Source organism: Arctopsyche grandis, chromosome 5 (assembly GCF_051622035.1).
Source record: "Arctopsyche grandis isolate Sample6627 chromosome 5, ASM5162203v2, whole genome shotgun sequence".
In the NCBI taxonomy this organism is placed as follows: domain Eukaryota; kingdom Metazoa; phylum Arthropoda; class Insecta; order Trichoptera; family Hydropsychidae; genus Arctopsyche; species Arctopsyche grandis.
In genome coordinates this window covers 24,150,266-24,169,313 of record NC_135359.1, presented here as the reverse complement: position 1 = coordinate 24,169,313, position 19,048 = coordinate 24,150,266, and the positions used below count along the sequence as shown (strand labels likewise).

Below are 19,048 nucleotides of genomic sequence, written 5' to 3'. Positions count from 1 at the left end.
TAGTTATCTAGTGATCTAAGGTTTGTTTCGATTAGCTAAAATTTTTATACTGGCTTTCTATTGGATTTCTAAAAAATTCTAGTTGGAAATGGCGAAATTTTCAGCGTGGCGGGCTTTCAATAGAAAAGACTTCAGCACTCAAAGGGCTAAAGGTTAGTAATATTTGCCATCACTACACATTAACGCCACTGAAGGTTCTAACAGTCGATTAACCAACTCATCAGCAATGGGCACAGAAGCAATCGGATAACACTATCGACCTTTATCGACGATTGAACCACAGACCTTCGCGAGGTCATAAGCCCAATCAAAGTTCCAAACCAAACAATCACTGACATCATAATTCATACAAAATTGTCGCGGTCACATTAAGCGGAGATGGACATTTGAGCATAATTTCTGTCAAAAAATATTACAAAACAACGATTTACCACAACCTTGAGCGATTCGCCACCGAAGACGTCCAGCGTGCGTGACCGTGCACAATTTTAAACCTTACATAGGACTAAATTCAAACACATACGACGATAACAAGGGCACATTTAACGTAATCCATCGATTGCGTAAGCCGAGACTAAAAGCCTGGTTCTGACGGCTGAAATTCCCGATATTGTAGTGCCCGTCAGAAGCATCCGGAAAATGGCGTACGCAGAAGACCCGGTAATAATGGATGTCGCACTGGGGTCGACACAAGGACATTTTCCACCTCACCTCCCCCATCCCGACACAATACGAATGCTAATGACTGGTCCGGATGTTGGTTGAGTGCTTCGGTGACCAAGGGGCACGAACCTCTCCCTCCGCAAATCAAAATGGGACGCCATAAGCGACGGCACGTAATCATTTACGTGGTAAATTAAGCCACCTGCCGAATTTGTCCGAAGAAAAGGCAAACATAAACATGGTCTCGCACGAATGGCGAAAATTTTAAAACGAGTTCGATTATTGTCACGGGTTGGATAATATTATTGCGGATAAAAAGGTTTTCGACGGCTGAGTGACAGCGCGCCGTTCGCACTCTCGTACATGTTATGTGCATAGCAGATTTTGGTGAGATTTTTTTTACGATTTCCAATCAGAATATATATTCACGGCCAACGTTGGATTTTATTGTGTGTTGTATATAAAAATAATATTACAAATTTAAAAAAAAATGTGAATGTTACGACACCACTATTATAAGCAATACAATTATAAAACGATTTCGTAACAGGAACAAGCGAATAAACAGCGATGCAAAAAATATCTGTATGTATGCGAATAATGACTATAATTTTTATAATCTGCTATAGTACTGTACAAACATCAATTCGATTTAATATATGTATACTATTGAGCATAGAATACGATCGAAATTGAGATGATAATTCTAATTTTTTTTATTGAATCATCGAATGATATTATCTGTTCGTTGTCCTTTGACAGCTTTGTGGTCCACAAGATCTATTGTGCTTGGTTTTTTAAATAATGACAAAAAGTGACCACATAATTGTTTCTATTCTCAAAAATCATTGACAGACAGCACTCCACCAATTATTAAAAATATGTAAATATAGCTGATGGCCAGACTTTGGTTTGTGACTCCAGGTCGATCGTTTCCTTTCAGAGTTTGCCAATTATTCTGATTTTCATTGAAACGGTTCCTGTAAATTGACACTTCCTTTCCAATTTCCAATCTCTCTGGCAAATCTCAAGTAATTCAGCATCTTGAAGTTCGCCAATTTCTATAATAAAATGCTGCAAAAATATTTCTCCATAGATGTCACTGAGGATGATGTTTGCATGAATTCGCATTATATAAAAATGCTTGTATTAATTGTATTGTATCTGTATTAGTACACTTGTCGTTTTGGAGCGATCTGTAAAGACAAGTGTACATATGTATACGATTGAAATAAAAAAAAATACTTCTTTAATTTAAACTTCGATCTACACATAATCTATATTTTATTTTTCAATTATTCGCAATAGGGAGACAAATATGAATTCCTATTAAGGTGCAGACTAGGGATTTACTAGTAAATCGTCAAAATTTCGCCAATTAAGTACATATTATATATACAGGCATATTATTGCATTAAAAATCGATGCAAATGACGTATTGTGGATTGGGTAGTCTGGAATTTGTTTATTTTCAGTATTAAATGTCCAAAATGATTTTAATTTTAAGCGTTTCTAACCACAACAGCTTTTTTTACGACTGGCAGCACCACTTTCCTGATTACCACCGCTCGATCTACATAATACTACCCAACTACCCAACTCTAGTTATCACAGAGCGAGCAAACGACAACGAATCACACTAATAAATTATGTACTTGCATCGTGTTACAAGTTTCATTTCAGTTAACTAGCTTCTTCTTCTTGTTAATGCCTTGTCCGCATCCGGACGTTGGCGACCACCTCGTCGATTATTTGAATATATCCGCATCGGTCTTCAGCGGCTCGGAACAGCTCTTCGGCGCTCATATCGGTCCACATGCGCATGTTTCGAAGCCAAGATAACTTTTTCCTGCCAATCCATTTTTTTCCTTCTATTTTCCCCATGGTTATCAAACGGAGAAATTCGTATTTTGGACCCCGTATCATGTGTCCGAGGTACTCCATCTTTCTCCGCTTGATGACAGAAACAAGTTCCCTGCCTCTCCCCATCATGCCGAGGACAGCTTCGTTTGATATCTTTTTGGTCCACGGAATCTTCAGCATACGCCTATAGACCCACATCTCAAAAGCTTCAATGCGGCTGATCATCTTGGTTTTCAGAGTCCACGTCTCACATCCGTGTAGTAATACTGTCCAGACGTAGCTCTTCGCGAATCTCAACCGCGTATGAAGATTGAGATGCTTGTTTGTAAGGGCCGCCTTCATTTTTACAAATGCTGTTCTAGCCATCTCGATGCGGATTTTTAGATCTTCATCTGGGTCCATCTCTTCATTCAGCCAGGTACCCAGGTATTTGAATCTTTTTACTCTTTCTATCACCTCTCCATCCAAGGTTAGATTCCCGGTGTCTGTTTGCATTCTATCTACTATCATAAATTTTGTTTTCTTTAGATTTATGCGCAGACCTCTTCGATTGCTTTCTTGATGTACACGGTCTAGAGATCTTTGCAGGTCTGCTAAATTTTCAGCGACTAGTGCCGTGTCATCAGCATATCTTATATTGGTGATCGTCTCGCCGCCCACCTTGATGCCCTCCGCCTCTTGGAGAGCATCGTGGAAGATGGATTCGGTGTAGGTGTTAAAAAGAGTAGGTGATAGGATGCATCCTTGCCTGACGCCCCGTTCTATAGGAATCTCATCAGTGAATTGATCATCGACACGTACTACTGCAGTCTGATTCCAATAAATATTTCGTAGCAATCTGACATCTCTGTCATCCAGGCCAATATTTTTTTAATGTTTCCATCAGGCGAGCGTGTTGGACAGTTAACTAGCAGACTCATCGATATCAATTCATTTAAAGAGCGTTAAAATAAATTTAGAAATCATCGATCTATGAAGCATAGCCTCCACAAAGGTGACTTAGTATCCAGCGATCAGTAAAACACATCTATTATTACAGTCGAACAAACGAAAAATCAGTTTTTATTACTGTCTGATATTCATGGAAGACTGAACATGGCCTTGTGCTGCAAATTATTCGATGTAACAATGACGCTCGCGTATACACACAAGAGGCACCCAGAACTCATTGAGCTCGTTCAAAAGCGACACACCGCAACGAATCGGACGAAACGAAGAGGGATGAGTGCCAACAGCCTCGGAAAATCATCACCGATGATAATTTCACTAATCGAACGAAAAGAAACTGCATATCTGAGAGTCGGTAAAGAACCAGCAGCTCTTGTCGAGGCCCGTCGTACCACTTACTCTATATGCAAAATGATGTCAAAGAAAGTGTGCGCTGAAAACCTGACACCGACGTGCACGGCAAAAACCATATCATACTTATATTTTTCTAGACCCATAGAAATCGGTCGAAAAAAAAACTCGAAACGACAAACCAAAGTCACGTAATAAATCCTAATTCAAACGTTATCGACTGACTTCCTCGAGTATTTATATAGCCATTTGTTAAAAATTCAACATGAGGAAAATGTCTTATAAATTAACGATACATTATAAATTCCTTTACAATGTGCGACTGGAAGCAGCTGGGTGCTCGAAACTGAACAGCGATCGCGACCTGGAGGGTCAAGGCTCGTACCACAGCTTGTCCCATTACTGAAAACAGATATACATAAAGTATGTCTGGTCCAATTGAAATATAAACACGAGAGATCAAGGAAGGAGCCATGTGTTGAGCAAGATCTGAACCACACGGATGTATGTAACTTGCTCAAATGGGAAGGAAGCAAAGATGCATTGGAGAGGTCGTTGTCCAGTTGTGGGCGTCTATGGTTCGATGATCATGATGCGAATGAAAAAGAACTAATTTCTAGGAAATATAAGTATTATACATAAACGTATACGGACGTATGTAGATAGTTCTGCGAAAAAGATAAAACCCACGTGAGTGATATTTTGATCACATCAACTTTTTTTAAAGCAAACTTAAAAAAATCTAATATCAGTAGGCAACGAAATATTATTATTAGTATGTATATTTTTTGTTAATAAAATAGGTAGTAGGATTGGTTTGATCATGTTTACAGTCTGAGTATAGGATCAATGTCACGGGTAAAAACATGCGATGAAGACCTATAAATTCACATTTCAAATGTAAAATCACGTGGATTTTCAATATATGATTATATGAGCATTGGAACCATTAATAATTGACTCGTATTTTAACTAAACAGTGTATCAATTAGTAATCAACCCAATTTGCGTTAGTAATCAGTTAATAGATGAGTCAATATTGGGGATAGGCTATTTAGCTGCCTCACTGGCTTTTGATAAGCAGATATATGAATCAATATTAAGGATAAGCCAATAATAATAGCAGACGTGCTGGAGTTTCGCTATAGCTGTACTAAAACATAAATTTGAACAAAAGTTTTCCGACTTTGTCATACAATTCGTGTGAATTGTTATATATGTAGTAACTGGCGTGGATACCATAATAATACTCGTATGTCCCAAAATAGAGAAACTTCATACTTAAATATAAGGCAAAATGATACAAAACGCTGTGAAAGTAATGTAACAATTGTCACATGGATTCATCACATCGACACAATGCCAAGAATAAAATTTAATCAGGTATGCAATTAACAATTTTACAACGGTGGAATCTCACCTTTCTTTATCTAGTATGAAACATTCAATTTGCCATATTTGAGATATGAACTAAAAACTTTTGCCTATAAATTATGAGAGCAAATAGAAAGGATGTTTATACCTACATACAAATTATGTGTCTCAACCTAGCAATCATCAATAATCTATTGAACGTTTTGTAAACAGATCATGTGTACAGGATTAAACAACATCCAATGAAAGTGTGATTAGAAACGAGCTTTTCAATTTTATGTGATAAACTAGACGAGTGGGCGATGCTCGTGTCAAATTAACTCGTATAGGAATCAATAGATTAACGATGATTAAAGGATCGAATTAGATATCGTCTATAGTCAGTGGGTGGACGACATACTAAATCAAAGATCAACGCTTTGCAACATTCAAATTGACCTTAGTTCATATTATATTATAGAATGGAAAGGAATATCACGTGAGTAAAATTACTATTGGACAGTTTAACAGAAGGGGTATCATGATAGTGTGAGAGTTCGTATCTAGTACCAAGACTAAACAAAGTTGACTATTAACCAGGGGGCGTGGATTAGTGGTTAGCATATTATGCTTTCGAGCAGAGTGTCACGGGTTCGATTTCCACTAGAGTCCCGCTGCTGGACAGATCTTGATTTGAGACTCGAGATCGATCGTTTCTTATCCCTTTGAGTGCTGACGTACTTTCTGTTGAAAGCCCGCCACGCTGAAAATTTCCATTTCCAACTAGAATTATTTAGAAATCCAATAGAAAGCAGGTATAAAAATTGTAGCTAATCGAAACAAACGAAAAATCCTAGATGACTACCTAGATAACTACCACCTTTTATGTTTTTTTCAAGTTTTGTAAAGGTGGGTTTAGACTCTCTAATATATCTTGCAACAATATAAAATAAACAAAAGAAGTCTATTAATGAAAGTATTTTTCCAAAACTAGTTCCATCTTCTTCATTGTTGTTGAAATGTAATGCTCACAATCTAAATACCAAGTCACAAACTAAAATACTCGGCAGTTAAGGATTTCCATCGAGAAATTCTTCTATGGTTATAAATTCAGAAATATCGGCGTTTTGCAGGCCCATGGACTTGTCAGCAAAACGCCGATCGGCGTTGGTCAGCATTCACCGAGTTATCAGAGTTTGCCAATTTTTATGATTTTCATTGAAACGGTTCCTGTAAAATTGGCATCTCCTTTCCAATTTCTCTTGCTAATCTCAAGTTATTCAGCGTCTTGAGGAACGCCGATTTGATGATAAAATTCTGCAAAGATTTCTCCATAGATGTCACTGTGGATGTTTGAATGAATTCGCATTATATGAAATGCTTATGTATATTGATTGTATTTAAATGTATAGAGTGCACTTGTCGCTTAGGAGCCATCTGTAAAGGCGAGTGTTCATGTTCTATGAAATAAAATAAAATAAATTTCCGTTTGAAATTACCGCTCAAAATAAATTTATTTTGAAAACCTGTTGAATTGAATAAGTGTTGACAATGTTCTCTCCGTGCTCTATAGAAAGCAAAATGGATTGAAGGAGACAAATCGAAAGTACTTTGCTAAATCTTCCACGCGTGTACAATGGCGGAGTACTGAAGGCATGCTAATTTCTTGTCACATTGAAGAGTTCAATCGTACGTGAAATCTGCGGGCAAACGACCGATCACGACGTGGAAACGTGACGAAGAGTTTCCCGTGTCAGTGCGGTCAGAAAATACTAGTTTTTCACAAACAGAACAAAATAAAAACATCGCCGAAGAACAAAGGAAAGTTCGATTGAAACAGGATCGAAAAAAAAGACTGAAGTTATCCGTCTGCAGCAGAACGAAGTGACGAGATTGCAAAAATCGCCGATCCGATAATTCGCATTGCTCGAATAGTCCAAAGCTAATTCGGACGTATCTACCAGACACATCTAGAAAGATGTCTGGGACGGATTTCTACATAGGAATTTTCGGCAAAGGAAAGTGTTCCGAAATAACATCGAAAGCTCAACATATGTACATATGTATGTACATACGAACTATACACACTCAGTCAATCAGTGCTAACTGCCATTACGATAGTACCGACAATCAGTGAAGCATATTGTGAACATTGTTCCGAACAATAATAAGTGGGACAAATGTTCTAATAAAAACGTAACACAACAGAGAACGAGTGTAGCCAACACTTCCGGCATAAAGCAAAGTCCACAATGGACATGGAAATGAAAAAATACGAATCGATTTTCAAAATAATACCTAATTTAAGAAGGATCCAACAAAAACGAATAATATTTTAAGCATACAAATCTTCGTTCAATAAAAAAATCAAATTAATACACTTTGATAATATACATATGTACCGAGTCCAATTGACCATAATATCCGTTTACTGGTAATCCGATATTTTTGTTAGAAATTACCGGTAAATTATCGGATTTTTCAATCTCAATAAGATCTAGTGTGAAAAATATAAAGTTATAGGCGTTTAAACAATAAAAATCTGAAAAAACGAGTGGGGGGCGGAAAGTCAAACATATAAGGCTACAGGCTAATTGGTAAAGGGTTAGCTGTCAACGACTCCAAAATTTGTAAACGTGTTTATTACGATTCTATTTCACTGTCGACTAAGCGGACACAATTGACATTTTTAATTTTTTTTTTTTTTTTTTTTATTTCATACCAGGAAGGCATTACAGGTAAACCCCAATGCGCCTTCCTGGCCAAATTACAAACAATACAGCATTTTTTTTATTTATTATATAAGTCGCTAAATTACGAGACACTGACTTAAACTCGACAATTAACGAGACATCTATGAATTGTACATACATTTTTATTGTAATATTTACATTAATCATACTCAAATAGTGGTGACATAGTGGGTAGGAAGGATTTTTAGCCAATTTTTAATCGGGAATCGTTTCAACAATGAAATCAGAGAAAATTGGCAAACTCTGATAGGAAACGATCAACCAGGAGTCACAAATCCTGGTCTGACCAGCAGCATTACAGATATACTCAGAAAAATTCTTTTCAATCGAGGTCAGCTCAAGGGATCGAACTCGGCGCCTCTCAGTGTTAAGCAGAAGCTTAACGACCGAGCCACGCTGCTGGCTCGAGGTTCAAATCCCGCAAAATGACAAAGTTTCAAAGCGATCAGAAGAGTTTAGGAAGGAATGTCTTGCGAATGCACAAAGTGAAACTAATAAAAACCAAAATATATTCAACCAGACACCAATAAACATTATTAATTATATTACCCAAAAAAGGTATGAGTGGTAATGAATTCTATTGTATTTTATTGGGACTAAAAAATTATATATGTTTTTATTCGTCGTTTAAGAAAATAAAAGCGAAGAAATCTGTATGTATTTACACTCTTGCCTGATTTTTCAGTTATATTTCATTTCATTAAAGAAATAATTTCCTTTCTCACAATTTCTTTATTTATTTTAGTATTGGTAGGTTCCTTTCCCAAACTTCAATTTTATTTCTAATAGCTAACTGAAGCCTTTCTTTTACTATTAACAAACATTTTATCGTAGATGAAACTACTGCACATCATCGGAATCTGAAACTGATTTACTACATCTTCCTTATAAATCCGTTCTATAACTTCCACTACTATTTTCAGTATTGTATATTTTTTTCTCCCGGATGAAACAATACATACGTAGGTCTCACCACTGTTGCCAGAAAATAAAATGAAGGAGAGCAATGTGATAAAACGCAGCGAATGTTTTGTTTATTTACCGGTAAATTTATTTTTCGGGCTATATACCGGTAAACCGGATTACTGGTAATAATCTCCCTAGTACATATGAACATTGTGCAAAAGAAGATGCACTTAAATAATATTACTGACAAGAGTCAGATCCTTTTAACAAAACAGCGTATAATTGAGCTTTATATTCGGATACGTGCCTGCTAGTTTGTAAACAAGGGAATAAATTTTTTTGAGGAATATCCACGGAAGAGATTCTATTATAGATAAAACTATAAGAAATCGAAGTATGTACGTGCATATATACATATGTATAAATATACATATAACTAATGAAATATTTTCCAGTAAAACGTAGTTCAAATGGTACATAATAAAACTATTGCTATTACGTTTCCGCATGGCCGACTACTACATAACAGAATTGGAGTAAATTTGAGATTCTTATCAACCAATGGGTAAACACTATTATAACTCACAATTACGTATCGTATTCGTTGGATATAAAATACTACTAAGTTTATGTCAACTGACATACTACATCCTTAATAAAGAACGGTCAATTTATTTTACGATATATGTAATACAGATCAAAATAGATAGTGTAAAGGTCAATATCAAAATAATAATTCATATTAAAAAAAATTAAAACAACATAGCATGTTGGCACGTTACTAAAAAAAACCCAAGATGAAAATACTAATCTGATTTTAATAGCCTCATCATAAATTTACAAAATCTCATGCAACGACAAAGCAAAGTTTCGTGATCAAAGGACGGCGATATGTAATCGTGAAAGATCACTAGGGTTCAGAGGGATTGTAAAGGACCCTCATTTTTTTTATCTCGCTCGTAAAAATCTATTTTAAACGTCACAAAGGTTTCAACTAAGAAATATTCGAGGGTATAAATATATGTAATAGTAAAACGGGAGCCGAATATGTGACATTGGAATTCCACAGGTGAACGCTACCTGTATTAATATATATATATATATATATATATATATATATATATATATATATATATATATATATATATATATATATATATATATATATATATATATAGTATGTTACGTTTCAAGGATCTACCAAGGTAATCTCGTTAAATGGCTACGTAGAATGATACACGTATGTATATCGATTTTACTCCACCGTAAGACTTTTCGGTGAGACCTTGGTTTAAAGCGAAGCGGAAACCAGTCGATGTAATTTTCAATTAAATGAATCTGTATATAAATAAGATCTTATGGGGGTAGTCGTAAGCAGCCTCTTCTGTCAATGACGTGTTTGTCATTCAGCACCCACACATTTCGGAGTTGAAACGTGGGTGCCACTTGTTGTGTCCTAATCGTTCGTCTGCCTTCTATGGAGGCAGCTTCTTAATGTGTTTCATTTGAACTTACATAATGATGAAACAAAACATTCATCATATTATGACCAATTTTCGTGTCAATTGTGTAATTACAACGTTCTTACTTCGAAGTTACTACATTCGGGCACAAATTAAGTAATTAGTGAAGTTTTTTTATTATATTTAACGTGTTTTGTGTGTAATATAGTTTAAAATGAAAAGTTGTGTAAAGTAATTTGTATATGGATGTACGTACATATGTAAATATTTCTAACGGAAATAATTAAGTTAATTATTTTTTTAAGCTTTTATTTATAAGCTTCATGAATATTTTATTTTTGTATAATTAAATGAAGGAAATTTATAAAATCAAATAACGGTAAACAACAGTAGGTATATAATAGCTTTCAGTGATTGATTGGATGTTAAAAATTATTCATGTACGTGCAGGGCCGTATCAAAGGTGCAGTAGACTAGGGCGCCATAGACAAGGGGCGCCCATATTATTCTTATTAAATTGAAAAAATAATTTGACATTCGTTGAACTAATAAAACATTCTATATTCAACTAAATGTTTCTTCTCGAAGTAACGACATTGATTGTATTATAATTTACGAGGAACGCAGGAAGTTGACTGTCAAATATCAACGACTCACAAATAAAACTTGTAAAATAGCAAACTGTCGTCAGTACAAATGATAATTTGGAATTGTATTTTATATAAAATACCGCTGAAACATATGTATATACATATATATCAGGGATGAATTTACTTCACGAAATTAAATATCTTAACCAATCATATTCGGAAGAAGAAATGTCACTTTACAAAATTCTTCAATTCATTGTTGAATTGAAGAATTCATTAATGTCTTCGTTACCGAATTTATTCATAGTTATCCGTATTTTATTTTATTCATTTTTATACATAAAACGTGCCTATTTTGACTAAAAATTTTAAATTTAATCTTTTCTTTTTGTCTTAATATACTTTTCTTCAACATTAAATTTCAAGAATTTATTGTTTAAAGTCCACTCCCCGGACACAAATCATCTTAAGAGTGTATTCAAATTATGTTTTGTAGAAATGCATCAAGAACTCAATAAAATTAAACTTGTAGTAATTGGAAAAGCAAAAAAACCTAGATCATTTTAGGGTAATGAAATTTACAATTCTTCCTGTTGATTATTTTAACCAAAAAGAGAACATGGATAGATAGTGATATCTTCGAAGATTTTTTTTTTTTTTTTTTTTGGTGCCATCTTATCGATTCCCGATAAATCATCACCAGCGATATCGTTGCTCTTCAGATCATGTACGGGCACTACGGAATCATCACTCCGTCCCCAAAATTGTGAATTGGGCTTCTGAATCTCTCACATTCAGAACACCAATTCGTGAGGCTTTTTTCGCTTTAAACGCCTCTGCTGGTGAGTTGTGTCCAATAGCTGCAACGCTTCTATGTTAGGGTGACGGTGCAGTCTCAACTCGTGCCTCCCGGCGCATTCTCGGATGACTTCTTTTACTTTTTTGATTTTAAGGTCCTTGTGGATCTCTTCATTTGTGACGAAGCGATATGCATCGGTGATAATCCTCAAAAACTGGTTTTGACATCTTTGCATTTTTTCGATATTGGATGGCTTACTGCATCCCCACAGTTGTATGCCATATGTCCATATTGGCTTCACGATTGCCTGGTATATCAGTTTTTTGCATTGTAGGTCTAATTTGGAGTGTCTTCCTATTAGCCAATGCATTTCTCTTTGTTTAATTCGAATCTGTTCTATTTTTTTTTTAATGTGATGCCTCCACGTAAGCCTTGAGTCAAGATGCAGTCCTAAATATTTAGCTGACAAAGCTTGTGGAACTTGGATTCCGTTTATGAAAGTCTGAGTGCTGACACTATTTCGTCGCAGTGCAAATGTGACCTGCATTGATTTTAGCTCGTTGAGTTTCATTTTCCAGTCCTTGGTCCATTTGCTGATATTGTCCAGTGCACGCTGCAGGCGTTCAAATGCTTCCTTCTGTGACTCGCTCGATGACATAATGACTGTGTCATCTGCAAATGTTCCAATGAATGTCTCTTCGCTTGTCGGGATGTCAGCAGTGTATATCAGGTACAGTATAGGCCCTATTACGCTTCCCTGTGGTACTCCTGCAGAGGCTGTGAAAAAGTTAGAGAATGCCTCCTCATGAGCAACTCTGAATTTGCGTCCGGATAAGTATGATTCCAGTAATTTGACATAATTTCCAGGTAATGACTTGCTGATTTTGTGGATAAGTCCTTCGTGCCATACCCTGTCGAAGGCCTGTGAGACATCAAGAAATACAGCTGGACAATACTTTTTTTCCTCTAGCGATTGCTCTATTTTTGAAATAACACGGTGCACTTGATCGATGGTAGAATGTTTCGACCTAAATCCAAATTGGAAGTCGGGAACATCGGTTAAGGGCTTGAGTCTTTTTAATAATAGTTTTTCGAATAGCTTAGAGATCGCAGGCAACAAGGATATTGGTCTGTATGATGTCACTTGTTCGGGTGACTTTTCAGGTTTCTTCAACATTATGATTTGAGCAGTTTTGAAGCACTCTGGCACATGCTTGAGCCGGAAACATGCATTGTATAAGTATGTTAGCATGATAATAGCCTTTTTTGAAAGTTCCTTGAATAGTCCCGGTGAGATTTCGTCAATTCCAGGTGCCTTTTTAGGATTTATATTGTCATCTATTTCTTTAGCTACTTCCATAGGGGTGACAGTTTTGATTAGTTGCTGTGGTTGATACATTGGTGTATAATCAGCATCAGATTGAATATTGTGTGGTTGGAATACTGTCTCTAAGTGTTGTGCAAACAGCTCAGCTTTTTCTTTGTTGCTTCTTATCCACTCTCCTTGCGCATTTTTCAGAGGTGGTATTTGTAGAATTGGTCGTTTGAATTTCCTAGTTGCTTTCCATAGTGAGTGATTTTTATCAGCTGCAGGGCCCAAACCTTCCAAATATTTTTCAAAACAATTTTGTTTATGCTCTTTAATAAGTCGGTTAACTTTGTTACTTATGTGGTTAAATTCTCTTTTGTCTGCAATATTTCTGGTTCTATGCCATATTCGTCTTGTTCTACGTCTTTCTTTAATCAATTGTCTAATTTCCATGGGGTAATTAATGATTTGGTCTGGTTTTTCTTTTGGTACAGGTGTAGCTTCTTTCGCAGCCTCTCGTACAGAGTCAATAAAATTTTGAGTGTGTAGTTCGAGATCTTCTATAGTTTTAAGTTTCACTATTAAATTTATTGATTGGTCTAGTTTTTTCCTGAACATATCCCAGTTAGTGCGTTTATTTGTCAGGTTCTGTCTCCTTATTCTTTTAATTACCAGTGTGCTCAGTGTCATTAGCACTGGTGTGTGATCAGAAGTAAGGTCCTCTATTCCTTCGACCTCAATGTGGTTTGGGGCTATTCCTTTGGATATAAAAAAGTCAATTAAATCTGGTACCTTTTTACTGTCGGTCGGCCAGAAGGTTGGTTTTTGTGAGGAATGATACTCGCACGAGGAGCTCTGAATCGCGTATAGAAGGTTGTTTCCTTTACCAGGAGTTATAAGTCGTGATCCCCAAGCTGTATGTTTAACGTTGTAGTCTCCTCCAATAATAAATCTTGGCCCAAGGGAATTAAAGATGTTTATAAATTGGTATTTTGTGATGGTATGCTTTGGAGGACAATATGCTGCAGCAATTTTTAAGTCAGCATTGCCATATTTAATTGTGATGATAGTAGCTTGCATGAATGGTTCTCTGATATCTTTTTGTTCGAAGTGCTGGATATTTTTTTTGATTAAAATAGCAGTACCACCGCGAGCTCGTTCACTAGGATGTGTTGTCCAATAAGCCGAGTATCCGTTTATCTTTATGTAACTTCTTTGTGAAAAGTGTGTTTCTGATATTAGTGCTAGATCGATGTTGTTTGTCTTTAGAAACACTTCAAGTTCATGGACTCTCTGATTGAGTCCGTTTGCATTCCATGTTAATATGCGTAGGGAATTATCTGTCATTTTTATTATGTTTACTTGGTGATTTGCACTGATTTTCAATTTTTTCCACTCTGGTTATGAGCCAGTTGAGTTGGTGTTTTATTTCAGTTTGAAAGTCACATAGCAACTGCATCATGCCACCGATGGTAGGTTCAGTTGATTTATTTTCCTGCCCGATATCTTGTTTGCTTTTGTCTGCTTGGGACTTAGCTGCTTCACTATATGTTTTGTCCACAGTTGTTTGTTTATCAACAACTTCAATTTGATTTTGTTGTACGCGTTGTGTTACTGTTACCTTTTTGGGTTGTGATGCTTTTATCTTTTTTTTATAGACCTCACACCCCCTGTAGCTAGCTGGATGTCCTTGCTGGCCACACAGGGCACAAGTTGGGGGAACATTTTTCTGCTTGTTGCATTTTGTTGTGTGATGGTCTGCGGCACATTTGACGCATTTAGGTTGTCGATTGCAAAAATTTTTTGTATGCCCAAGTTGTTGACAGTTTGTACACTGAGGGATGTCTTTTACTTTCATTGGTGGTTCAATTGTTACTCTGCAATGTAGAAGTTCTTTAATACCATATACTTCTTTGCAGTTTTCTTTTGGCACCAGGTCTACAAAAAATAGTGGGAAATGTTTTATTTGTCTTTCACCATCGGTTGTAAATTTCTTCATAATATTTGCCACATTGGCCACTTCATATCCTTTATCTTTGAAAGAATCTTTTATTTCATTAACGTCTGTTGATGGCGGTAAACCTCTAACAACCACTCTATAGCACCTTTCATTCTTGAGTTGATAGGTGTGGTACTCTAGATTGTGAAGGGGGTTTTCGTTGTCTTTACATTCACGTTGTTTTAAATCATTTAGTGTTTTTTTGATTTTGCGATAATCTTCTTCGGTTTGTGTAGTGATTTTGATACTATTATTTGAAATTAATTTAAATTGGCATTGAATAAGTGGTGTTTCTGTTGTTGATAATAGATGAGCTCTAAACTTATTGAAGTCAATAACATTGCTCACATAAATAGGTGGTGGAAGTGGTTGTTTGTTAGGTTTATTGGTTTGCTGTTTTTGTGTTTCTTTCAGGTTATTTTGCGGGGAAGATAATACTTTATCTATTTTTCTTTTTTTACTTCTTTTCTCTGCATTTTGGCTAAGTTCATTTTCAAGTTCTTCTTCATCCGTGTGGTAGTCTTTATTCATATTGTCAAGACTTTTGCTCCTATTTAGAATAGATGTAGAAGGCCTGGATTTTTTTTCCATTGTTTCAATTCTTTTCTTTAAATCGGTTATAGTTATCTCATATTGTTTGCATCTGATTTCATATTGTTGGCATATATGTGTAAGTTGATCATACGGATCGTACTGCTGCGCCAGTGGCACTGGATTATCTGTGTTCATTTTTCAGAACGGGTGCAAAACTGCGCCGCGCCGGTGACAGCGCGGCAACAGTTTGATTTTGTTGTTGTATATTCACTTATTATATTATATTATTGCAACTTTAAATTTTATTATAATAATTATTATATATTTATAAAATTTATAAATGTTATATCGAACGCGATAAGGCGATAACGCACATCGACCGATTGCAACCGTGTACGGCGACGAACTAGAAGATTTGTTCAAGACTAAATGGGTTCCTGAAGTGAGAAATTTTTTCAAAAGTAAATGGTTGCCACAGAAAGCAATTTTGTTTATATGTAGATAATACTCTTTCTTATCCGAATGAAACTATAATATGTACCTACAAATGTATATATAAAAACAATGTATATATTAAAAACAAACGACGGTCTTATGATAGTTTAATTTTTTCCGCCTAATATTACATATCTAATTCAATCCATGGACCAATGTGTCATATCATCAATGAAACAGTTTCACTGTGTAATCATCTCAAAACTATTGCCGAGGAAGTTGATTAAAATCTTAGTCGAAAGTTAAATCAATTACAATGGTTCGCATAGAGAAAGATTATTCTTAACATGGAAATAGATTTCTTGGATTGTGAATAAAAATTACTAGAAAATTTTGATTGGGAAGACATCGAGGAGCGGTTTGATCGCGATTCAAATGATCCAGGTTTTCAGCGCAGGAGTGATGCAGATATCGTTTCTATTGTCACTCAAACAAAAAAAACAATATCAAAAATTGACAATTCGGATTATTCATTCGCATACTCCTCAGCATTAGCCCGGTTAATCAATCACTACATATGTATATACAAACATGCAGTTGAATTTGTGACATCAGTATGGTTGCCACTTTAAACCCAGGTCTCACCCGGAGATGATGACAAAATAATATTTCTTTATATTTTATTCATATAAATTATTATTAACAAAAGAAAAATCACATTTCAAAATTGTATAAATTAATGTTCTGTGAAAACATTAAAGAAAAACATTTAAAAATAAATCGGCAGGCAAATCTAATTCTACAGCTACGTATTTTGCAGCATCTAAAAACTCTTGGTATTTCAAATTGTTGTTCTTAAGATTAATTACTAAAAAATATTTGAATGGGCTGTTTACAAAATTATAAAATTTTATCAAGTAATCAATAGCCTACTTCGCTTTAGTAACAAATTTTTGTATACGAGAAATGGCCGAATATTTCGTACACGAGATTTATGCCACAGACCTCTACAGTTCTTTGTACGCTTTACTTTGCAAGTTAAGAATATCTGATAGATGACTTTCTTTATTTTTATAATTTTGTGAGGGATCTACTACACACCCGGAGAAATAACACTTGAACCCGGATACGACTAGCTGAAACCCGTAGACTTCGTGTCAAAACCGTAGAGATGGCAACCCTAGACATCAGTTTATATTTGGTATAGATAAAAATCCAGAACAACGAAATAATAATACAAAGTATCTTAAATATACTACTGAATCTCTATCTAAATATGACGACTGATAGTACAAATCAAACAATGAAATACATGTTATATTACTCACATGAGTAGAGTTTTATATCAAGTAATCAATTCAGCTTTAGTATGATACAAAATAATCAAAACCTTCCGTAAGGGCTCACACAATATATGTACATATTTATATGTTGAGCACATTTGATTCATAATTAAAAATTCATTAAATTGCTCATAGTACCAATCCGAACAATATTCGTATCCATAATATTACTGATATGATTGCTTTATATTTAAATGAGCGACACAACAAAATTGATATAAGAGATACGAAAACAACCTTTAGAACCATGCATAAACAAACTCGGCATTAGTTTTAATTTCAATAAAACAATGGGTCAAACTTGAATATATTGTAGGACTAATTTCAAAGATATCATCATTCAATTTTTACGGTATAACCATATATATTATTGGTAATAACCAAATAATTGAAATTATATACAATAGTATTGGTTATTATTTATAATAAACCAGTCCTCAAAATGTAGTTTAATTTTTGTTACTTATATTATAATATTACATTGATATTCATCAATGAAATATTAAATTTTAAATTAACTGCACTACAAGTTTCAGGTGATTGACGGTTCTAATGCATTTTGAAAGTTGACTGATTAGAATACATATCAAATTCAAGATACATACATACGTCCTATGTTAAATATTAAATGTCTGGAATTAGGACCAATGGCATGCTTTCTAGACAATTTGTATCAAAATATAAATAGTTTAAATAAAAAATATAAATATATATCGATTTAGAAGCATCGAATTTGATATATAGTCTTATGGTTACATGTAGTTGTGGTTACAGGTAGGTTTTGCAAGGGGTCAGAGCCCTTTAAGACTTTCATCCTCCCGATTTGTTTACCGGGCAATTTGGATAGTACATATTAAATAAAATATAGTGATATTAGCAATTCTATATTCATCTTAGTTCACTATTTAACATTTTTTAAAGAGAATCATATATATGTACATAAATATATGAGGAGTAACAAATTCAAATGGACCAACATCAGCTGATGTGATATTGAATAAAATTATAAAACATCTGTGAAGCGTTTCTTACACTTTCAGTATAGTATTGAATACTTTTCATTGTTGGCATATTGGAATTAAAAAAAAATTGGAAAGTTAGTACTTATGTATATGGTAAAGTAGGGCGAGAAGGGCGTTTGTTTTGAAACGAGGACATGTGTAGAGGATCTAACGTTGTGAAAAGGTTGTGTCACAAAAGTTGGACCCGTATTGAAGGTCCAACTGTCAAAAGGATTCAGTGGATGGAGGTTGAAAGTAGGTTGAAGGTAGGTAGAAGTTAGCAGTTACCGTGTACTGGAAGGCGGCATTGGTGGACGTGTAGTAGCTGTGGCTCATCCTGACGATGGAGACGAGTCGAGAAAGCCACCACCAGGGTTTCGAGGGGCTGCGCCACCCAAATACATGAAACGGGAGGCGAGCGAGCTGGAACTGGAGCTGGAGTGGGCACTACAACCTGAGCCGGGCACTGCGAACGCGGCAAAACCGATCGACGATGGGGGCGAAGGGCGAAGGGCAAAGGGCGAGGGGGCGGAGACTCCACGAACCACCGAAAGGGGCTACCGAAAAGCGGGGACGGAGCGGCTGATCGCGGCAGCCATGCGCCCCTCAACACCGCATCTAAATCAGCCTCTCTTTCTTGCACCGAAAGCACGTATATCTCTGTCCCTGTCGTCACTTCACTGTTACCCGAGTTTGACATTACGTCAGCCGGTAAAAGCGGTCGCTGCTTGAACGCTC

General features: G+C 35.6%; 1 protein-coding gene across 1 annotated transcript in view; it reads right to left on the bottom strand.

Moving 5' to 3' along the window:
- jvl (javelin-like) overlaps positions 1-19,048 on the bottom strand; it is a 134,884-nt gene extending 115,836 nt beyond the window's left edge. The window contains exon 1 of the mRNA XM_077431393.1: positions 18,599-19,048. Within this exon, the coding sequence (XP_077287519.1) occupies positions 18,599-18,646 (48 nt within the window). The 5' untranslated portion in view covers positions 18,647-19,048. The remainder of the gene's footprint in view (positions 1-18,598) is intronic.